Source organism: Pan troglodytes, chromosome X, assembly GCF_028858775.2.
Source record: "Pan troglodytes isolate AG18354 chromosome X, NHGRI_mPanTro3-v2.0_pri, whole genome shotgun sequence".
In the NCBI taxonomy this organism is placed as follows: Eukaryota; Metazoa; Chordata; class Mammalia; order Primates; family Hominidae; genus Pan; species Pan troglodytes.
Window position 1 is genome coordinate 18785043 of NC_072421.2, and position 24765 is coordinate 18809807.

Sequence of the window (24765 nt, forward strand, 5' to 3'; positions counted from 1 at the left end):
CATGGTGAAACCCAGTCTCTACTAAAAAAATACAAAAAATTAGCCGAGCATGGTGGCACATGCCTGTAGTCCCAGCTACTCGGGAGGCTGAGGCAGGAGAATCGCTTGAACCCAGGAGACAGAGGTTGCAGTGAGCCGAGATTGCACCACTGCACTCCAGCCTGGGTGACAGACCGAGACTCTATCTCAAAAAAAAAAAAAAAAAAAAAAAGAACATACCAAATGCTGGTAAGAATGCAGAGAAACGGAATCACTCATACACTGCTGATGGGAATGTAAAATGGCACAGCCACTCTGGAAATAGTTGACGGTTTCTTATAAAAACTATACATGCAATTAATATACCACCCAGCAGTTAATTGCACTCATCGGCATTTATCACAGAAAAATGAAAAACGTTATGTTCACACAAAAACCTGTAGTCTGGTTGTCATAGCTGCTTTATTTGTAATAGCCAAAAACAACAATCTAGATGTCCTTCAGTGGGTGACAAACCATGATAAATCCATACCATGAAATAGTACTCAGCAATAAACAGGAAGGAATTTCTGATATACACAAAAACTTGTATGAATCTCCAGGGAATTATGCTATGTGGAAAAAAAGCAATCTCAAAAGGTTAAATGGTATATCAGCCCATTTATCAGTCCAATGGTATATCAGTCCATTCTTACAATGACAAAATTATAAAAAGGGAGAACATACTAGTAGTTGTATGGGATAAAGATGAGGCCAGGCAGGGGATGACATGAAGGAGTAGATATGGTTATAAAAAGTCAGTAAGAGAGTTCCTGGAAGTCATGGGACAGTCTGTATCATGACTAGATACAGTTAGGTTTATTTATGACTGAAAGTAGATGTCATAAAATTCCAGACAACTAAATATACTCTCTCTCTCTCTCTCTCTCTCACACACACACACACACACACACACTCACACACAAATGAATACATGAAAAGCAGAGGACATCTGAGTAGATCTGGTGATTGCATCAATGTCAAAATCCTAGTTGTGATATTTTACTATATTTTTGTAAAATAGTACTATTGGGGGAAACTGGGTAAAGGTACACAAGATCTCTCTGTATTCTTTCTAGATTAAAGAGTGCTACTTGTAACATATATCGTTTCAAACTCACCAAAATCGGGAGTGAGGCAGGCAGATGCTGAAGCATCATCTTGGTCACAGTTATTTTTCATTTCAGTTGAGTAACTCATTGTCCCAGAACTCATTTGTGGGCCAGATTCTGTTTTGAACAACATTTCAATATGTAAAACATTTTGTAGTGCTGAAAGACAAGAAATCTCAACCATGTTTTTTAGATCAGGTGAAACTATCCTTCAGGAATAAAAGAAAAATAAAGACATTCTCAGACAAAGAAAAACTTTAAAAAACGGTGACTGGCTGACTTACCCTTAAAGAACAACTAAAGGAGATCTTCAAACTGAAAGGGTATGATGAAGGAAGGAATCTTGCACCGTCACGAAGGAAGAAAGAACAACAGAAAGAGCAGAAATATGGGCGTGGAGAAACTAGGTCACTCACATGTTGCTGGTGGGGGTAGAAAATGGTACAGACACTCTGGAAAACAACTTGGCAGTATTTTATAAAACTGAACATACCATTACCATAGGACCCAGCAACAGCACTCTTGGGCAGTATCTCAGAGAAATGAAAGCTTGTGTTCACACAAAGCCTATATGGTATATGAGTGTTCCCAGCAGCTTTACTTGTAATAGCCAAAACCAGGAAACAACCTAGATGTCTTTCAATGCCTGAAAAGATAAACAAACCACGGTACATCTACACCATGGAATAGCACTCAGCAATAAAAAAGAAGGAACCATTTGGGGGCTTGCCTGTGGTAGAGGATACATGAACCTAAACATATGATAAAAATTGAACTAAAACACACACATACACATGCACACAAATAAATACAAGTAAAACTGGGGACATCTCAATAATATCTGTAGAAGGTATCACGTCAACACCCTGTTTGTGATAATTTCTTATAGTTTTGCAAGATGTTACTGTTGGGAAAAGTGGTAATGGAAACACAGATTTCTCTGTATTATTTATTATAACTGCATGTGTAGCTAAATTTTTCTGAAAATAAAAACTTTAATTGGAAAAAGCTACCAATATCTTGCACTACGGATGCTAATGAATCTATATTAAATAGTGCTACATATAGCAAGTATCATTTCAAACTCACCAAAATTGCAAGGAACGCTATGAAATAATGAGGAAACATTCTGGTGACTGTTGTTTTCTAATAAAGGTCTGTAATTTGTTTTTGCAGACCTCTTTCCTGGGCTGGTTCGTGCTTTTCCCAATGTTTCTATAAATAAAATATTTCAAATATTGAAAGACAATAAATCTCAATCATGAATTCTATTATCAGGCAAAAGTATCCTTCAAATATAGAGAAGATAAAGACATTCTCACATGAGGGAAAACTGAAGTATTTGTCACTAACTGGCAAACACTTAAAGAATGGCTAAAGGAAAATCATCAAACAGAAAAGAATGATGAAAAAGCAAATCTTGGAGCATCAAAAAGGAAGAAAAAACAATGAAAGAAGAAGAAATATGCATATGGAGAAACCGGATCATTCATACATAATTAGCGAGAATGTAAAATGATAGAGTCTCTCTGGAATACCAGTTGGCAGTTTCTTATAACACTAAACATGCAATTACTATACAACCAAGCCTTTGCACTCTTGGACATTTATCCAAGAGAAATCAAAACTTCTGTTTATACAAAAATCTGTACATCAGTGGTCATCGCAACTTTACTTGTAATAGTCAAAAACTAGAAACAGCCAAGATATCTTCCAATGGGTGAATGAATAAGCCAACTGTGAAACATCCATACCATGGAATAGTGTCCACAATAAAAATTAAGGACCACTCATACATCCAGTCAGTCAGATGAATGTTCAGGGAATTATGTGCTGAGGCAGGTGTGGCTATTAAAGAGCAAGATGGGCCGGGCGTGGTGGCTCACGCCTGTAATCCCAGCACTTTAGGAGGCCAAGGCAGGTGGATCACTTGGTGCCAGGAGTTGGAGGCCAGCCTGGCCAACATGGTGAAACCCCATCTCTACAAAAACTCCAAAATTAAAAACAAAAACAAAAACAAAAAACAAAAAAAAAACAGCCAGAGTTGGGTGCAGTGGCTCATGCCTGTAATCCCAGCATTTTGGGAGGCCGAAGTCGGCAGATCACTTGAGGCCAGGAGTTCAAGACCAGCCTGCCCAACACAGTGAAACCCCATCTCTACCAAAAAATACAAAAATTAGCTCGGCGTGGTGGCACATGCCTGTAATCCCAGCTACTTAGGAGGCTGAGGCACGAGAATCGCTTGAGCCCAAGAGGTGGAGGTTGCTGTGAGCCAAGACTGCGCCACTGCACTCCAGCCTGGGCGACAGACAGAGATTTTTGAGACTCTGTCTCACAAAAAGAAAAGAAAAAGAGTAAAATGAGACATCTTGGTAATCATGGAAATGTGTATCTTGGTCATGGTGGTGGGAATCAAACCTACTCGTGACAAAACTAGGTAGAACTAAATGCACACAAACAAATTAATACAATTAAGTGGGAGATCTCAATAAGATGTGTGGATAATATTGATGTCAATATTCTGGTTGTGATGTTCTGTTACAGTTTTGCAAGATGCTATTGTTGGGAAGAATAGGTAAAGTGGAAGGGGTATTTCTCTGCATTATTTCTTACAACTACCTATATATCTTAAATGACTACAAAATTAAAAGTTTAGTTTAAAAAAACCTACCACTAGTTTTACATTAAGGACGTTGATGGATGTAGATTAGACAGTGCTACTAATAACATGTATCATTTCAAACTCACCAAACTTGGGAGGAATGGAGAGCGATAAAGAGGCGTGTTACCTTGACTACGGCCCCTTCCTGATGAAGGTGGGTAATTCACTGTCTGAGTATTGTTTTTTACGTTAGTTCCTGCTGTTTCTGGCATTTCTGCAACTCTTTCAAGTACTGAAAGAAAAGAAGTCTCAACTATGAATTTTATACTGGGTGAAATTGTCCCTCAGGAAAGAAGGGAAAATAAAAACATCCTCACAAAATGGAAAATTAAAGGAATTTGTCCCTTGCAGATTTACCCTTAAAAAAATGGCTATACGAAAACCTTCAAACAGAAAAGATACTATAAGAGAAGAAATCTTGGAGTATCAGGAAGGAAGAAAGAATGATGGAAAGATCAGAAGTACAGATGTGGAGAAACTGGATCACTCATACATTGCTGTTGGAAATAAACAATAGTACAGCCTCTCTAGGAAACTGTTTGGCAGTTTCTTGTAAAACTAAACATGCTAGTACCATAAGACTCAGCAATTGTTCTCTTGGCATTCATGACAGAGAAATGAAAACTTATATTTTCCCAAAAACCAGTACACAGTACATGAATGTTCAAAGTGGCTTTACTTGCATTATCCAAAAATTGAAAGAAAAAACCAGATGTCCTTCAATAGGTGAATGGTTTAAAAAAAAACAAAAAACTGTTCCTATCTGTACCATGGAAAGGAAGGAACTATTCATCAATAGAAAGAAAGAAACTACTGAGAAATGAAAACTTACATTTATACAAAAATGTGTACATGACGATTCATAGCGGCTTTACACCCAATAGACAAAAAATAAAAATAAAATAAAAACACAAAAAACCCACCAGACGTCCTTCAGCAGGTGAATGGTTGAAGAAAACATAGTATATCCAGACATGCAATACTATTCAGCAATAGGAATAAACTATTAATAGAAAAAACAACCTGGACGAGTCTCTAAGCTGAGTGAAAAAAAATCCAATTCCAAATATGATTCCACTTATACAACAATTGAAAGAGATAAAATTACAGAGATAGAGAAGAGATCAGTGGAAGCCAGGTGTTAGGGATGGGTCATGGAGTGTTAGGGAAGGGTGACCTGAGAGAGTTGGTGTGGTTATCAATGATAACACAACAGCGCCTCATGCTGATGGAAATGATCTCTACCTTGACTGTGGTGGTGGGCACACAAACCTACTTGTGGAATAAAGCTGCATAGTACTAAACACACACACACACACACACACACACACACAAATAAATACAAGTAAAATGGGACATCTCTATAAGATCTGTGGCTTGTATAAATGTGAATATGCTGGTTGTAATATTTGTTGTATTTTTGCTAAATATAATTATTGGGGGAAATTAGGTAAAGGGTAGTCAGGATTTTTCTGTCTTCTTTCTTATACCTGTGTATGATTTCTGAACTACCTCAATATGAAAAGTTTAATTTGTAAAAAGCTACCACTAAGAATTAATATTAAGAATGTTGATGAATCTAGATGAGAGGGCTGCTTGTGATATCCATTATTTCAAACTCACCAAAATTAGAAGTGATGGGAAGATATGAAGAGGCTGGATATGGGGCACTCGTATTTCCCGATAAAGCTGGGTAATACACTGTCTGAGAGTTATTTTCCACGTTGGTTTCTGTTGTTCCTGGCATTTCAGTAAGTATAATTTTCTCAGCTATTGGGGAAAAAAAAGAATGCTCAATCATAAATTCTACATGAGGTAAAACTATCCTTCTGGAAAAAAGGTAAAGACCTTTCTCGAACGAAAGAAAACTAAAAAAATCTGTCCCTAGGCGACTTATCCATATAAAAGGTTAAAGGAAAATCTCCAGGCCTGGTGCAGTGGCTCATGCCTACAATCCCAATACTTTGGGAGGCGGAGACAAGTGGATTGCCTGAGCCCAGAAGTTCGAGACCAGCCTGGACAACATGAGACCCCACCTCTACAAAAAAATTTAAAAACTAGCCAGGAGTGATAGCAAGCACCTGTAGTCCTAGCTGAGTCAGGAGGCTGAGGGAGGGTCACCTGAGCCTGGGAGATGGAGGCTGCAGTGAGCCATGATTGCACCACTGCACTCCAGCCTGGATGACAGAGTGAGACAAAAGAAGAATGAAAGAACGAAAGAGACAGAGGAAGGAAGGAAGGGAGGGAGGGAGGGAGGGAGGGAAGGAAATGTTAAAACAGAAAGGGTATGATGAAAGAAATCCTGGAGCATCAGGAAGGAAGAAAGACTGATAGAAAGACCACAAATATAGGCCAGGAGCAGTGGCTCCACCTGTAATCCCAACACTTTGGGAGGCCGAGGTGGGCGGATCCCCTGAGGTCAGGAGTTCAAGACCAGCCTAGCCAACATGGCGAAACCCCGTTTCTACTAAAAATACAAAAATTCGCCAGGTGTGGTGGCGGGTGCCTATAATCCCAGCTACTTGGGAGGCTGAGGCAAGAGAACTGCTTGAACCTGGGAGGTGGAGGTTGCAGTAAGCCCAGATCACACCACTGCACTCCAGCCTGGATGACAGAGCGAGACTGTCTCAATTAAAAAAAAAAAAGGAAAGAAGAGAAAAAAGAAAGATAAGAAATATAAATATGGAGAAACTGGATCACCCATACATGTAAAGCCTTTCTGGAAAAATGTTTGGCAGTTTCTTATAAAACTAAACATGCTAGTACCATAAGACCCAGCAATTGTGCTCTTGACATTCATGACAGACAAATGAAAACTTATATTTATCCAAAAACCAGTATAGGAATGTTCAGAGCAGTTTAGTCCTAATACCAAAGAGTGGGAGGGGGGAAATAATGGCCTTCAATTGGTAAATGGTTAAAAACAACTATTGTATATCCAAACCATGGAAGATTATCAGAAAAAAAAGAGGAACAACTGATACACACAACAACCTGTATAAGCCTTTAGGGAATCATACTGACTGAAAAAAAAAAAAAAAACCTACATGCCATAAGATTCCCTTTATATTACACTCTTAAAGTGACAAAATTATAGAGGCCAGCGTTTGTCAGAGGTTAGGGAACAGTCAATGGGGAAGAAAAGGGTGACCTGAGAGAGGTGGGGGTGGTTATCAAAGATGAGGCAGCCTGGTGGTGATGGAAATGTTCTATGTCTTGACTGTGGTGGTGAGAATCAAACCTATTCGTGGAAGAAAATTTGCACAGAAAGAAATACAGATACACCCACAGATTATTATAAGTAAAACTGGGGCTATCTCAGTTATATCTGTGAATTGTATCAATGTCAATATCCTGGTTGTGTTAATTTACTATAGTTTTGTAAGATGATATTGCTGGTAGAAAAGGGTAAAGCATAAAGGGGATCATTTCTATTATTTCTTACAAATACATGTGAATCTAAAATTATTTCAAAATAAAAATGGCTGGGCACGGTGGCTCACGCCTATAATCCCAGCACTTTGGGAGGCCAAGGAGGGTGGATCACCTAAGGTCAGGCATTTGAGACCAGCCTGGCCAACATGGTGAAACCCCGTCCCTACTAAAAATACAAAAATTAGCCAGGCATGGTGGCATGCCCTATAGTTCCAGCTACTTGGGAGGCTGAGGCAGGAGAATCTCTTGAACCCAGGAGGCAGAGGTTGCAGTGAGCCAAGACCACACCACTGCACTCCAGCCTGGGTGACAGAGTGAGACTCCGCCTCAAAAAAATAAAAATAAAAGTTTAATTTTAAAAACGAGCTACTACTAGCTTGCATTAAGGATGTTGATCGATCCGGATTCAATAGTGTCACTTGTAATACAGCATCTGAAATTCACCAAAATTAGGTGTGAGGCTGGCAGATGAAGAGGAAGAACACGGGCCGCTGCCATTTCCCGAAGAAATTGGGTAATTCATTGTCTGAGGGTTGTTTTCCAGCCTGGTTTCTGCAATTCTCGGCATACGTACAGAAAGAACGTTTTTCAACTGCTTAAGAACTCTCAACCGTGAATTTATACGTAGTGAAATTCTCCTTGAGTAATGATATGGTTTGGCTGTGTCCCCACCCAAATCTCAACTTGAATTGTATCTCCCAGAATTCCCGCATGTTGTGGGAGGGACCTAGGGGGAGGTAACTGAATCATGGGGGCCAGTCTTTCCCATGCTATTCTTGCGATAGTGAATAACTCTCATGAGATAGAAGCAAAAGCAGAAACCCCTGACAAAAACAAGAAATGGGGAAAGGATTCCCTATTTAACAAATGGTGCTGGGAAAACTGGCTAGCCATATGTAGAAAGCTGAAACTGGATCCCTTCCTTACACCTTATACAAAAATTAATTCAAGATGGAGTAAAGACTTAAACGTTAGACCTAAAACCATAAAAACCCTAGAAGAAAACCTAGGCATTACCATTCAGGACATAGGCATGGGCAAGGACTTCATGTCTAAAACACCAAAAGCAATGGCAACAAAAGACAAAATTGACAAATGGGATCTAATCAAACTAAAGAGCTTCTGCACAGCAAAAGAAACTACCATCAGAGTGAACAGGCAACCTACAGAATGCGAGAAAATTTTCGCAACCTACTCATCTGACAAAGGGCTAATATCCAGAATCTACAATGAACTCAAACAAATTTACAAGAAAAAAACAAACAACCCCATCAAAAAGTGGGCAAAGTATATGAACAGACACTTCTCAAAAGAAGACATTTATGCAGCCAACAGACACATGAAAAAATGCTCATCATCACTGGCCATCAGAGAAATGCAAATCAAAACCACAATGAGATACCATCTCACACCAGTTAGAATGGCAATCATTAAAAAGTCAGGAAACAACAGGTGCTGGAGAGGATGTGGAGAAATAGGAACACTTTTACACTGGTGGTGGGACTGTAAACTAGTTCAACCATTGTGGAAGTCAGGGTGGCGATTCCTCAGGGATCTAGAACTAGAAATACCATTTGACCCAGCCATCCCACTACTGGGTATATACCCAAAGGACTATAAATCATGCTGCTATAAAGACACATGCACACTTATGTTTATCGCAGCACTATTCACAATAGCAAAGACTTGGAACCAACCCAAATGTCCAACAATGATAGACTGGATTAAGAAAATGTGGCACATATACACCATGGAATACTATGCAGCCATAAAAAATGATGAGTTCATGTCCTTTGTAGGGACGTGGATGAAATTGGAAATCATCATTCTCAGTAAACTATCACAAGGACAAAAAACCAAACACCGCATGTTCTCACTCATAGATGGGAATTGAACAATGAGAACACATGGACACAGGAAGGGGAACATCACACTCTGGGGACTGTTGTGGGGTGGGGGGAGGGGGGAGGGATAGCATTAGGAGATATACCTAATGCTAAATGACGAGTTAATGGGTGCAGCACACCAGCATGGCACATGTATACATATGTAACTAACCTGCACATTGTGCACATGTACCCTAAAACTTAAAGTATAATAATAATAAATAAATAAATAAATAAATAAATAAATAAATAAAAATGTTACACGGCATTTAGTTGCATTTAAGTAACAATACTCAAATAATGAAATTCTGGCAAACAAAGTGAGATTGCTGACTATCAGTAGTTAAGACAGGGCAAGATGAGAGGCAAGGGAGATTGGGGGAGGTGGCTATGGTTTTAAAAGAACAATATGAAGGATCTTTGTAGTGATGATGGAAATGTTCTATATTGTAACTAATAGTGGACATGTAAACTGACTCATGATTAAATTTCATAGAACTAAATACACACACAGAGATGTGGATTTAATCAATGCCAATATCCTGGATGCAGGATATAGTTCTTTAAGATGTTATCATTGAGGAAAATGGGTAAAGTATAAACGGGATCTCTGTACAATTTCTTACAATTACATGTGAATTCAAAATTATCGCAAAATAAAAAGCCTAGTTTTGTTTTGTTTTTAAAGAGCTACCACTGACTTGCATTCAGGATATTGATGGAAAATAAACTCTCAGCCACAAATTCTATGCCCAGCAAAACTATCCTTGAAGAACATAAGGAAAATAAAGACATTTTCACATGCAGGAACACTAAAGAAACCTGAAAGAAAGGCTGAAGAAAAGTATTTAAACAGAAAGGAATTGATGAAAAAAGAAAATATAGAGCATCCAGAAGGAAGAACAATAGAAATAACAGAAATATGAATGTGGAGAAACTGGATCACTCATGCATTGCTGGTGGAAATGGAAGATAATACAGACTCTCTGGAAAACTATTTGGCAGTTTCTTATAAAACTAAACATGCTAGTACCATAAGGCTCAGCAATTACACTCTTGGCATTCATGACAGAGAAATGAAAACTTATATTTACAGAAAAACCTGTTCATGACTGTTCATAGTGGCTTCACTCCTAATATCCAAAAACTGGAAAAAAAACAATTTGATGCCTTTTCAATGGGTGAATGGCTAAACAAACTGTGGCATAGCCATACTATGAAATATAAATCAAAAATAAAAAGGAGGGTAGGCTGGGTGTGGTGGCTCATGCCTGTAGTCTCAGCACTTTGGGAGGCCGTGGCAGGCGGGCCACCTGAGGTCAGGAGTTTGAGACCAGCCTGGCCAACATGGTGAAACCCTGTCTCTACCAAAAATACAAAAATTAGCTGGGCGTGGTGGCACACACTTGTAATCCTAGCTATTCAGGAGGCTGAGGCATGAGAATTGCTTGAACCCGGGAGGCAGAAGTTGCAGTAAGCCAAGATCGCGCCACTGCATTCCAGCCTGGGCAACAGAGTAAGACTCTGTCTCAAAAAAAAAAAAAAAAGAAAAGAAAAGAAAGGAGGGAACTCTTGATACATGCAACAAGCTGGGTGAGTTTTCAGATAACTATACTGAGTGAAAAACACCAATACCCCAAAATTACATACTGTAACATTCCCTTAATATAACATTCTTGAAGTGACAAAATTATAAACAGAGAACAGATCAGTAGTTACCAGGTGTTAGGGATGGGGCAGGTTGGAAGGAAAGGATGACATGAGGAAAGTGAATGTGATTATCAAAGGGCAAGATGAGGCATCATTGCAGTGATAGAAACGTTCTATGTCTTCACTGGAGGTAGACATTAAAACTACTTGTGATAAAACTGCAAAGAACTAAATACACACACACAAATTAATTACAAGTAAACCTGGGAACATCTCAGTAAGATCTGTGGAGTGTATCAATGCCACTACCTTGGATGTGATATTTTACTATAGTTTTAAAGATGTCATCCTTTGGGGGAAATGGCTAAAGCATAAACAGTTCTCTGCATTATTTCTTACAACTGTGTGTGAATCTAAAATTATCTCAAACCGAAAAGTTTAGTTTGAAAAGAGTCACACTAGCTGACATTAAAAACACTGGTGAATCAGGCTGGGCGCGGTGGCTCACGCCTATAATCCCAGCACTTTGGGAGGCAGAGGCGGACAGATCACCTGAGGTTGAGAGTTGGAGACCAGCCTGACCAACATGGAGAAACCTCGTCTCTACTAAAAATACAAAAAAATTAGCCAGGCGTGGTGGTGCATGCCTATAATCCCAGCTACTTGGGAGGCTGAGGTAGGAGAATCACTTGAACCCAGGAGGCGGAGGTTGCAGTGAGCCAAGATCGCACCATTGTACTCCAGCCTGGGCAACAAGAGCAAAACTCCATCTCAAAAAAAAACAAAAAAAAAACAAAAAAAACTGGTGAATCAAGGTTAAATAATGCTATTTGCAATATGTATCATTTCTTTTTTATGTATTTATGTATTTATTTATTTTGAGATGGAGTTTCGCTCTTGTTGCCCAGGCTGGAGTTAAGTGGCATGATCCCAGCTCACTGCAACCTCTGCCTCCGGGTTCAAGTGATTCTCCTGCCTCGGCCTCCGGAGTAGCTGGGATTACAGGTGCCCACCACCACACCCGGCTAATTTTTTGTATTTTTAGTAGAGACGGGTTTTCACCATGTTGGTCAGGCTGGTCTCAAACTTCTGATGTCAGGTGATGCACCCGCCTCACCCTCCCAAAGTGCTGGGATTACAAGTGTGAGCCACCACGCCCAGCATTATGTATCATTTCAAACTCACCGAAATAGGGAGGGATGAAGACAGATAAAGAGGCAGTATTTTGGCCATTGTAATTTCCCATTAAAGTTGAGTAATTCGCTGTCTCAGTGCTGTTTTTACTGCTGTTTGCTGGTCTTTCTGGCATTTCTATAAATAAAAAGTTTTCAAGAGCTGTAATACAAGAACTTCACCCACAAATTCTACACAAAGCAAAATTATCCTTCAAGAAAGAAAGAGAAACAGACATTCACACACAAAGGAAAACAAAAAGAATTTGTCCCCAGCAGACTTACCCTTAAAGAAAGGTTAAAGAAAACTCCTCAATCAAAAAAAGAAGATGATGAAAGAAGGAATCTCGGAGCATCAGGAAGAAAGAACAAAAGAAAGAGCAGAAATATGCATTTAGAGAAAGTAGATCACCCATATATAGCTGGCAAGAATGTCAGATGGTACAGCGCCCCTGGAAAATAGTTAGGCAGTTTCTCATAAAACTAAACATGCATATGTCCAAACTCATTACATTGGGTATAATAAATATGTGCAGTTTTTTACTTATCAATTACTATGGTTTGAAGGTATCCTTTCCAAAATTCAGGTGTTGCCAATGTGATCGTATTAAGAAATGGGACCTTTAAGATGATTAAGCTATGAGGGCTCCTCCCTCATGAATGGGATGGAGGCCCTTATAAAAGAGGCTTCACACGGCATTTTGAAATCTTGTCCTTCTACCTTCTGCCACGTGAGGACACAGTGCTCCTCTCTTGCAGAGGATGCAGCCCTCACCACACAAACCGGCTGGCACCTTGCTTTTGAACTTCCCAGCCTCTGGAGCTGTGAGAAACTACATTTCTGTTCTTTTTCAATCACCCAGTCTATGGTATTTTGTTATAGTAACACAAACAGACCAAGACATTAATATCTCAATAAAGATTTGTTTTTTTAAAAAAACCTAAACATGCAATTAATATATAACCAGCAGTTGCACTCTTGGGTAATCATGTCAGAGAAATGAAAACTTCCATTTACACAAAAACTTGTATATGAATTTTCATAGCAGCCTTACTACTAATAGTCAAAAACTGGAAAAATAATTTCCTTCAATAGATGAATGGTTAAACCATGGCACACCTATACCATGGAATAGTACTTGGCAATAAAGGAACTACTGAAACACACAACTTGGTTGAGTCTCCAGGGGATTATGTTGAGTAAAAAAAAGCCAGTACCAAAAGGTTACATACTATATGCATCCAATTATATAACAATATTGAAGTGACAAAATTATAGAGATGGAGAAGAGATCACACTTGCCAAAGGTTAGGAATAGGTAAGTGGGGGAAGGAAAAGGAGGATGGGTTTGGTTATAGAAAGGCAAGACAAGCAAACTTTCTGGTGATAGAACCGTTCTGTATCTTGACTATGATAGGAACATACAAACTTTCTCATCTGATAAAATTGTTTTTAAAAAAAAGCCGAAAGTCAGACACACAAATGAATACAAACTACAGTCTTATGAGATGTTACCACTGGGGAAAATTGGGGAAAGGGTATCTCTCTGTATTATTTCTTACAACTACATATGAATCTATAATGGCTTCAAGATAAAACTTTTAATTTAAAAAATAACTAACACTAATTTGCATGAAGGGTGTTTTAAAATCTAGATTGAAGAATGCTATCTGTAATGTGTGTCATTTCAAACTCACCCAAATTGGGATGGAAGCAGAAAGATGACAAGGCTCTACCTGGGACCACATTTTCATTTTCTGGTAGAGCAGAGTAATTCACCACACCAGGGTTATTTGCCAGACTGGATTCTCTTTGTGACAGACCTGCCATAGGTACTGCTGTAGTAGCGTTGGCAAATGAGATGACAGCATTGGTACTTTCAGCACCTCCACTGATAAAGTTCCATGGCATACCGAAACAAGGAAATGAGCCACCTTGTGCGACATACTGCTGTAATGAACTTGAGGAGACAATTCTGGGATATGATAAACTCTCACTGAGGTCTGCTTCCTGCAGTTCATGACATGCTGCTGACTCAAGAGATGTTACAGCAGGGCTGGCCCAGGCATGGGTTTCCTGCCTTTCCGCTGGTGGTGATATGCTAGACTGTACCTATCCAGGGTAAGAGAACAGAATGAGTAAAGTTATTTTCTTCGGTTCCTAGACTTCAATTTCTCCATGAGACATACAATCAAAACTTTTTTGTGTAAATCCAGACGACCTCTAAAATGACACCAACCCAGTATAAGTCAACTGTAACTTAAAATGAGGCTTAAAAAGTTTATTTAAAAAAATAAGCATTCCTATGTATTTTCCTTGCAACATCATTTTCCATTGTTAAGGATAAATGCTGTACTTTGATTATATGATTTTTATTCTTCTTCAACCCTACATTTTATACATGATAACTACTAACATAAAAATACTCAGTGTTGTAATCTGTCAGACCTAAACTTCAGCATTCTTCCAAGGGAATTGTAGTCCCCCATCTGCTATTAAAGTAAGTAGAGAAAAGCCTTGCTAATCTCAGAGTTACTAGTTCTCTATCAATTCTAACTGATTTGTGTCTTTAGGAGCTAGAGGTTTATCAAAGTTGTAAAAATGTTTTTGTAACACACATTTCATCAAAGGTGGCTGCTCCCAAGAACACTGCACTTCTGAAACAGCTCCACAAAGATGGTCAACCTGCATAGTGGTATTTTCAATAAGATCTTCTAAATTCTATTATATTTAAAAAATAGTAGCTCATATTTCAAAAGAAAAATAACATATGTGAAAATGCCATTAAGTCAAATGTTAACTGCTAGACACAACAAAAGTTCTCAAGCCATCAGAAATGTCTTGCTCCTATTCGAGGCCTGGCTGTAGGTGACACAGAGCCAAGAGGCTGAGCTCAGGAGCCCCAACATCCCCTCTGCTGCTCTACCCCGTGCAGGCACTGAGGATGCTCTAATGCCAGCAAATGAAAGTGCCACAATGCCTCTACACCAGCACATTGATGATGAAGACGCTGCACATCAAGGAAGGTGCTATTTTAGGGAAGAAATCCTCAAATCTGCTAAAAGGCCAAAGACTCACTTTATAATGTTCATATGTAACATATATGTTCATATATGTACAAATATGAAGTCTATATTATATACAGACAGTGAGTGTTCCACTCCAGAAAGAACATTGAGCCAAATATAACAGATGTGACTTTTGGCTCAAACATTTTAAAATCATGCAGTCAACAACTAATCTTACAAAACCATTGAGTACACATCCCCTACGTGCCAATCAAGCATATATGACTGATAAAAATCTGAGAATTCTTCTTGAAATACACAGAAACTTTGGGCAAAAAAAAAAATACGCTTAAACAAAGGGCCAGAAACATTTCCTCATTCATTCATTCAACTAAACCTTTATTGACGGCCTTCCACCTGGCAGAACTACTTTGCTATGTGTTGGGAACATGGACTGAAAGAAAGCTCCTAGCCAGGCACGGTGGCTCACGCCTGTAATCCCAGCACTTTGGGAGGCCGAGGCAGGCAGATCACCTGAGCTCAGAAGTTCGAGACCAGCCTGAGCAATACAGCAGAACTCCATCTCTGACAAAAAACAACAACAACAACAAAAACTCCGTCTCTAGAAAAAAAAAATACAAAAATGTAGCCAGGCATGGTGGCATGCACCTGTAGTCCCAGATACTTGGGAGCCTGAGGTGGGAGAATCACCTGAGCCTGAGAAGTTGAGGCTACAGTGAGCCATGATTGTGCCACTGCACTCCAGCCTGGGCAATGGAATGAGACCCTGTCTCAAAAAAAAAAAAAAAAAAAAAAAGCTCCTGTCCTAGAGGAACTGCCATCTCAGCTGGGAGAGAAACAAGTAAAGAGAGGATTCCAATAGACAAAGTGATTAGCAGCCTGGAACAGTGGTTTGCAAAGTGGTCCACAGACTGGCAGTATCAACAACACCTTCAAGAAATTAGAAATGCCAAATTTCAGGCTGTACCCCAGACCTCTGGAGTCGGAAACTCTGAGAGTAGGAGCAGTGGTCTATGTTTTCACAAGCCCTCCAGGTGATTCTGATGCTCCCAGTGAGAACCACTGGGCTATGGCACTGAGGTAAACAGTGCAGGCTCTAGGGGAACATGGTTGGGGTCAAATACTAGAGTCCAGCCACTTATTGGCTGTGTGACCCTGAGCAAGTTACTTAACCTCTCTGTGCTTCAATGTCCTCATGTAGGGAATCGGGATGAAAATCTCTCTCAGGGTTCTCTTGAGGACAAGAACCTTGCCATAGTATTAGGTTAATACTAACGGTAACAACACTACACTATGCCCAGTCCAACAGTGCTCAGAGGTCTCTTCATGTTACTATTGTTATTACCAGCGCCATGACACAGGCAGGAACAGGAGGCTAAGCATGCACAGAAGAGTGGGCCTAACCCAGGCTGGCAGTCATGGAGAGCTTTTCAGAGGAGGTGAGGTCTGAGGTGAGAATTAAAACATGAGAAGGAGCTCACCAGGTGAGGATGCATGGAAGGGTTTACAGGATAGAAGAAACAGCAGGTTCAAAAATACCCAGAGAAAAACAGGAAGCCAGATGTGGAGACAGCGAGTATCAATGACATTCCAGGAGCGAGGCTGTCATGGGAAGGAGAGAGTGAGGATGACAGCAAAGGAGGGATGGGAGGCAAGAGAAGTGGCTTCTCCAAGCTGTGGGAGAACACGTAGAGGGGAAGGAGGGTCAGGAGCTAGAGCCAGAGGAGAGAGAGAGGGACGCCCGATTGGGGGCAGCTCTGAGTTCGGGGAGGGGACTAGATGCAGAAAGCAGCAAGGATGTCAGCCCAGGCCACTAGAATAGTCGGGAAGGGGTCAGAAGAAGGGCGGGGATGGGGGCAGTTGGTTGGCTGTGGGGACAGATATGAGGAGTCGGAGGAGAGGAGTGCCCTAGGCGCTCCACTGTCTCCAGGAGTGAAGAGGCAGGACTAGAGGGCTGAGGTAGGCCGGGGACTGCCAACTGAGGGCATCCTCCTCTGCTCCCAGCTAAGCAGGACGGAGGTGGACTCAAGAGGGAACTGGTATGAAAGAACAAGGCAAGCTGCAGCGCCACCCCTGTGATCTAGAACGGGCAGGGAAGGAAAAAGCCAGCCCCTTAGGAGCAATGGAGAGGAGCCATTGGGGCCATTTCAGGCTGACCATGGCCCTAGGCACCTCCCCCCACAGATGCTGCCTCCCACCCCAGTGTGCAGGCTTGCTGAGGGGGACCCTGGCCTAGCAGTGCAGGGGGAGGTAGGCTAGGGAGAACGTGCTCCCTCCCTTCCCAGCTCGCCTCTGCACCCACTTCCCCCCAAGACTGCATGTGTCCCTTGGAAGCACTCCGCTTCTGTTCTCCCCCATGATCATGATAAACGCCCAAACAATTTTACTTTCCAAAATATTTTAGCTCATTCCATTCAAGAAACATTATATACGGTAAGAAACATTTTTTTTAATAGACCTTCATTACCTCTGGCTTAGAACTCAGAAAATCCCCGGTAATCACATCTTTACCAACATGGTGATTCTTACAACACACCCTCAAAACCACCTAAGGTATGGTTCTTTACAAAACCTTGATGGGCTGCCATTTTGTTTCCATTGAGACATCTTGATACACATTCAAGCACATACTAAATTTCATCCAAATCAGCCAATTTCCTTTAAGGATTATTTTGGAGAAATTAAATGTGAAACAATCTAGATGAAAGAGGCTTAACTACATTTGATCAGTTATGGGCTTTTTTGTGAAAAAAAAGGGGCTATAGAAATTATTTTTACTTCAAATTTTTCACCTTGGGATACTGTTCTAACTAGAAATTTTTTGAAAAATGTATCACAATGAGATGATAATCATACAGAACTTGACACAGCAAAATTTCTATTAATAGTACAATGGTGGTCAGGCACAGTGGCTCACGCCTGTAAGCCCAGCACTTTGGGAGGCCGAGGTGGGCAGATCACCTGAGGTCAGGAGTTCGAGGCCAGCCTGGCCAACATGGCGAAACCCTGTCTCTACTAAAAATACAAAAAGTAGCCGGGTGTGGTGGCGCACGCCTGTAATCCCAGCTACTCGGGAGGCTGAGGCAGGAGAATCGCTTAAGCCCGGGAGGCAGAGGTTGCAGTGAGCCGAGATCACACCACTGCACTCCAGCCTGGGCAATAAGAGCAAAATTCTGTCTCAGAAAAAAAAAAAATAGTACAATGGTATTAAATGTGATTAAAATTTTTTTTGGCTCAGTATTTCAGAAAACTACATTTGAGAGACAGAACTTCATACTTTACAACAGTGTTGGAATCCAGAAAGATGGTTTCTATCATTTTCATCACAAGAAACTTCATTGTTCTATTAACATTCCAAAAAATAGGCCAGGTGCAGTGGCTCACACATATAATCCCAGCACTTTGGGAGGCCGGGGCGGGTGGATCACAAGGTCAGAAGATTGAGATCATCCTGGCTAACACGGCGAAACCTTGTCTCTACTAAAAATACAAAAAATTAGCCGGGCATGGTGGCACGCGCCTGTGGTCCCAGCTACTCGGGAGGCTGAGGCAGGAGAATCACTTGAATCCAGGAGTAGGAGGTTGCAGTGAGCCGAGATTGCGCCACTGCACTCCAGCCTGGGTGATAGAGTGAGATTCCATCTCCAATATATATATATAAAAAAAATAAGTAGTCAATGTCTTAATATCACTAGGAGCCAAAGTAAGCACTATAAAAAGAACAGTTTAAATATTTATATTTTTAAATTATTTTTGTTTCTCCCCTATGTTCCAGAGGATTTCAGAAGTCTTATAAAGCCAAGAAAAAGAGAATATGAGAATAAAAGAGCTGATTAATAAAGGAGGTAGGCAAAGAAGTTATTATATAAGAACCTAGGTTTAAGAAAAGCTACTGAATATCAGTATGAACATATAGTTTTAATATATAGCGAGACTGAAATATAGATGTATGTGTGTGCATGGATTGGGATACCTACATTTATTTCCTAGTTCTGTCCACTGAGAAGGCCTAGGATCAATGACACAAGAGGAGCAATGAACACACCTAGTGTCCAGATCTCGGTTTCTAAATACCAGTCTCCAACTAAAGGAACCGGGGCTCCTTAGAGAACAGTTTAATTCCAGAGCTAAGACAGGGAAAGTACAGATGAGCCTAGACTATCTTGTGATGTCAGAAAACAAGTGAGTACACAAAAAAGGCGGGGACAAGTCAAAAGGCCATGGGAATCAACTGAAGGAGCTCCCAATAGCCAAAGCTGGAAAATTTGATCAATGAAGAAATAATTACAATACTGGATTATAACTCATACAATGCAATAAATGTCCATGAGTCCATATTAATATGAATATACATAATTGAATAAATAAATAGGAGATAAAGGACAGCTCTCCCTTGCAAATGCACTCCAATTAATAAATCCAGAAGGAATGAGGGAAACAGAGAATCAACATAAGGCACACACCACAATAATGGCTGCTGCAGGTAAAATCCATGCATGGATACTAACTTGTCTTGGTGAGTTGAAGAGAAACAGGATATTAGCAGAGTCTCAAAATCCCCTGCCATCCAAAATCTTTATCGTGGGCAATGGGGAAAAATAGTAACTTTACTGTGGAAAAATCTGGAAAACATCATGTTAACCAAGTGATCAATGTTAACATCACCAATAAAAAAAATATCAACACCACCTATCCCCCAATACGATTCAATGAGGAGATAACATCACTCATGTGTTACTCTCTTGCCAAAAATGCATAATCTCGATCTATTCAAGAGAAAGTATCAGACACACCAAGATCGAGACATTTTATAAAATAACTGAGCAGTAGTCATCAATAGTGTCAAAGTCATGAAAGACAAGGAAAGAATAAGGAGCTGTCACAGACTAGAAGAGGCTAAGGAGACACAACTAAATTCAATGTGGGATACTAGATTTTATCCTGGGACAGAAAAAGGACATGGGATTGGGTAGGAATGGCAAAATTCAAACAAGGACCACAGTTTAGCTAATAGTACTACACCAATGTTCATTTCCTGGTTCTGATAACTGTGCTGTGATTATTACAATTACCATAATTTTAAGTTATACATGTAAGTTAACATTAAGGGAAGCTGTGTCAAGCATATATATGAGAATTCCCTGAAATATTTTTGCAACTCTTCTGTAAATCTATAATTCTTTTAAAAATTAGAAAAGCTAATGAAACTGGGTACAAAAATGCTGTGAATTTCCTACTAGATAAGGAAAAGAAGGAAACAAAATGCTTCAGAGCTCATTGTCTAATGAAAAGAAGCATACAGATTCAGGAGAGAGAGATATTTCCTTAAGCCTGAGTTCAGAGTAATTCTATAGTATATATGAAGACTGAAAAAGAATTCAAATTGCTTTCTTGGAATATATTTGGCAATGAGCATTTAATATTATATAAAGATTCAAAGTCTGGTATACACTCATTAATGATACTTCCACCTTCTTCACAATCAAGTATTCATGTTATTGTCTAAGGAAAAATTATTAATAAACCAAAAGAACATATGAAAGAAAGAAAAGTTCAGAACTTCCATTTCATTTTCAAGAAGCACCTAAGGCCTATTTGTGATATCAAAGGACCTTTGCCCATTACAAATCCTACAACTACAGGAAAAGATATATTTGCAGAATTGTGTTCTCATTAACCCAGCTACACTTAAGACACCATTTTCATCAAGCTTAACCATTTATATACTTCATGGTAGATAAACGAGTCTTCTAGCACCAGAACTGCTTTAAAAGCAAGTATTTCTAACCATGAACAAAGAACCAAATCTTAAATGGCTTTTGATTTTCAAATAAACCAACAGTGACACTCTGTGGACAAGACAGGAAACACTTAACCATCTATTTTTCTTGATAAATTAATCTGTAAATCATCTTAAAATATTTTTTGGAGTAAGGCAGGGTATAAATAAGTAAACAGACAGTAAATAACCATTATATTTCTGTATAATTATTCTAAAGATGAATTGTGGGCCATAAAAATAATTTTAATATAAACATACCAAGGAGTTACCTACTTCTTTGTTTCAAAATACATGATAAAAAATTAACTGAATTAGCCCAGCATTACAAACTTATTAGATGGCAAAATTATATCAAATTATAATAGATATTAATAATTGTAAACAAAATATTACCATCTTACCCTTGTATAGTGCTTCATGCTTTCCAAAGTGCTTTCAGATAATTATGTACAAAATCATGACACTGGGCAGATAATTAGCATTATCCCCAAAAATGAAAATATTGAGGCTGATAGAAGTTAAGAATTGCCTACACTACTTATGTGGCACTGATATCCACATCCTCATGTAAGTAAACAAATACATTTTCTGTTAAGCCAAATTATATATAGTTTAATAATCTATTTTATTCAACTTCAGAGGTCAAAAAGCACAGGAGAATATAGTGGTAATGTAAAACAGTACGACCACTTAGAAAAACTGGCAATTTCTCATAAACTTTCACCTACCCCATTACCTAATACTTCCACTCCCAGGTATTTACCCAAATTAAATGCAAACATAGGTTCACAAAGAGACTGCCATAAGCATGTTCATAGTCACTTTACTCCTAATAGCCCAAAACTGCAAACAACCCAAATGTCCATCAAAAGAATGGACAGGCCGGATGCGGTGGCTCACGCCTGTAATCCCAGGACTTTGGGAAGCCGAGGCAGGCAGATCACCTGAGGTCAGGAGTTTGACATCATCCTGGCCAACATGGTGAAACACCGTCTCTACTAAAAATCCAAAAATTAGCCGAATGTGGTGGCGGGCGCCTGTAATTCCAACTACTCAGGAGGCTGAGGTAGGAGAATCGCTTGAACCCGGGAGGTGGAGGTTGCGGTGAGCCGAGATCGTGCCATTGCACTCCAGCCTGGATGACAGAGCAAGACTCCGTCTCAGAAAAAAAAAAAAAAATGGGTAAGCAAATTATGAGTATTCATATGACAGAATACCACTCAGCAATGAACAGGAATGAAATATTAATACTATGAAACAAATCTCCAAAACATTCTTCTCAGGAAAAAAGACTATGACCCAAAACAGTACATACTGTACAGTTCTATTTATGTGAAGTTCTAGAACAGGCAAAACTCATCTAGGATGGAAAAAAAATCAAAATATATTTCCCCCAAAGTTAAGGGAGATGGGGACTTACTGGGAAGAGGTCCCAGGCCACTTTCTAGGGTGACGAAAATGTTTATTACTGTCTTTTTTTTTTTTTTTTTTTTGAGACAGAGTATTGTTCTGTCACCCAGGCTGGAGTGCAGTGGCGCAATCTCGGCTCACTGCAACCTCCGCCTCCGGGGTTCAAGCGATTCTCCTGCCTCAGCCTCCCGAGTAGCTAGGATTGCAGGCATGCACCACCACGCCAAGCTAATTTTTTTTTATTTTTAGAAGAGATGGGGTTTCACCACGTTGGCCAGGCTGGTCTCAAACTCCTGACCTCAGGTAATCTACCCGCCTTGGCCTCCCAAAGTGCTGGGATTACAGGCATGAGCCACTGCGCCCAGCCAAAATGTTCATTATCTTCATGGGGTGTAAGTATACACATTTATCAAAACTCACTGATTTGTGCATTTTACTGCATGAAATTCAACTCCATTTTTAAAAAAGAAATACAGCAGAATGAAAAGAACAAAGAGAGATTTTCACTTTAATAAACAAACCATAATATCTACCTCTAGAGTACAGAATCTTCCTCTTTTTGGCAAATCCACTTCCTCTGAGTTGTAACTGTATCTTCTTAAATGTACTGGGTGGTTTATCTGTGAAACTATTTGGTCACCATGGGCTACTGTAAAGCAATGCATTAAAAAGTTATTTCATACACTACTCTCTTAATAACCTTAATACAGATATGCTCTCAGAATGCTAACTCAAATTGAATTGGACTTTGGGTTGAATTTTAGAGTGACAAAACAAGAATTCTTCCATGACCAATTTAGAGTAACTATTTTAAAACTGAAGGGCTATATTACTTATGACTAGGAATAAGAATCAAATCAAACACAATTACAAACTGTGAAGTGACTGCTTAATAACTTAAAGCCTACATAGTAAATGCTGGAAACAAATGAACAAGAGAACGCAAGGGCTAACTGCTTTTGCAAAGGAGCCCTAAAAGGCCCTTGACTAAGGAGATGGCATTGTGTCCAAAATGTAAGCCAGGAATCTATTCTAGATCGGACCCCCACTGCTATGTGAGCTGGGCAGACCACTAGAGACACCACCTCCTCATCTGCCAGGTTAACATCAGTTGAGATGATCTCTAAGGTCCATTTCAGCTTTCAAGTTAGGATTGCCTTATTAAATTTTATATTAATCCTAAATAAATGGATGTGAAATGTAAGCCAAACAATCTAGAATTAGGAAGATCTGGTTATGGCTCTGAGTCACCTAACTACGGAACTAGAAGAAGACATTGGCTGCAACAGTATTGGATTGTATCTTGTACTAGAGATTTGCTTTAAAAGCCTGCATCACAGTTACTGGGAGTGACACTTTAATGAAAGAGCTACTTCACTTAAACCTTCCTGAGCCAGGGCAGTAATGAGGGGCACAATTAAGGGATTCAAGTTTCATCTCTTTCCTGTTTCCTTTCATTCTATAGTGGAGATCCTAATGACCAAGGACCCAAAAGAGAGAAATCAAAAGGGGATAAAGAAAATGGGAGAACTAACTCTCAAGTTAGATAAATGCAGACTAATGTTATATAGACATATCAAGTTATAAAATACCTCCAGGCTAGACCCGGTGGCTCACACCTGTAATCTCAACATTTTAGGAGGCTGAGGCAGGAGGATCACTTGAGCTCAAGAGTTGGAGACCAGCCTGGGCAACATAGCAAGATATCGTCTCTACTAAAAATAAAAATAAAAAAAAATACCTGGGCATGGTGGCGTGCACCTGTCATCCCAGCTACTGGGAAGGCTGAGGTGGGAGAATTGCTTGAGTCCAAGAGGTTGAGGCTGCAGTGAGCTGTGATCATGCCACTGCACTCCAGCCTGGGTGACAGAGCCAGACCCTGACTCAAAAATAACAAGAAGAAGAAAATAAAAGATACAATAAGATACCTCCAAACTGAGCTGTAAATTCAACCAAATTTTATTTTTTAAGCTGTTTTTTTTCTGACTATAATGCAAGCTATAAGTAATTACATTCTGATGTATTCAAACAAAGGAACTATACAGCAGTGAGAATAAACCAACTATTGCAGCACATAGCAAGAAGTAAAAAAAGCCAGACACAAGCCAGGTGTGGTGGCACGTGCCTATAGTTCCAGCTACACAGGAGCTGAGCCAGGAGGATCAATTGAGCCCCGGAGTTCAAGTACAGCATGGGCAACACAGTGGGACCCTGTCTCTGAAAAAAATGCCAGATATAAAAGAGAGTATAGCATATGATTCAATTGGTATAAAACTCAAAAACAGAAAAAAGTAATCTATGGTGGGAGAAGTCAGGATAGTGGTTACCTTACAAAGAAGAGTAGTGACTGAAAGGGGGTGGATAGGATTCTAGGGAGCTCATAACCTTATATTTCTTGGGATGGGTGCTGGTTATATGCATGTATTACTTTGAAATTTATTTAAGCTGTATATTTATGATGTGTGCATATTTTGTATGTCATAGACTTCCATAAAAAGTTCACCTATGGCTGGGCGTGGTGGCTCATGCCTATAATCCCAGCACTTTGGGGGGCTGAGGCGGGCAGATCACTTGAGGCCAGGAGTTCAAGACCAGCCTGGCCAACAAT

At 39.8% G+C, this 24765-nt stretch overlaps 1 protein-coding gene across 6 annotated transcripts in view; it reads right to left on the reverse strand.

Moving 5' to 3' along the window:
* The window catches only part of BEND2 (BEN domain containing 2), a 58170-nt gene that overhangs the window by 27121 nt on the left and 6284 nt on the right, over positions 1-24765 (reverse strand). Inside the window, exons 3-10 of one of the 6 annotated variants that reach the window (XM_054676421.2) lie at positions 23899-24036; positions 22691-22806; positions 13634-14048; positions 11949-12074; positions 5416-5562; positions 3920-4024; positions 2220-2345; positions 1140-1247 (exon numbers count right to left, since the gene is read on the reverse strand). In XM_054676421.2, the coding sequence (XP_054532396.1) occupies positions 1140-1247; positions 2220-2345; positions 3920-4024; positions 5416-5562; positions 11949-12074; positions 13634-14048; positions 22691-22806; positions 23899-24036 (1281 nt within the window). The remainder of the gene's footprint in view (positions 1-1139; positions 1248-2219; positions 2346-3919; positions 4025-5415; positions 5563-11948; positions 12075-13633; positions 14049-22690; positions 22807-23898; positions 24037-24765) is intronic. The other 5 variants (XM_054676422.2, XM_016944325.3, XM_016944327.3 and 2 more) reach the window with 5 other exon arrangements.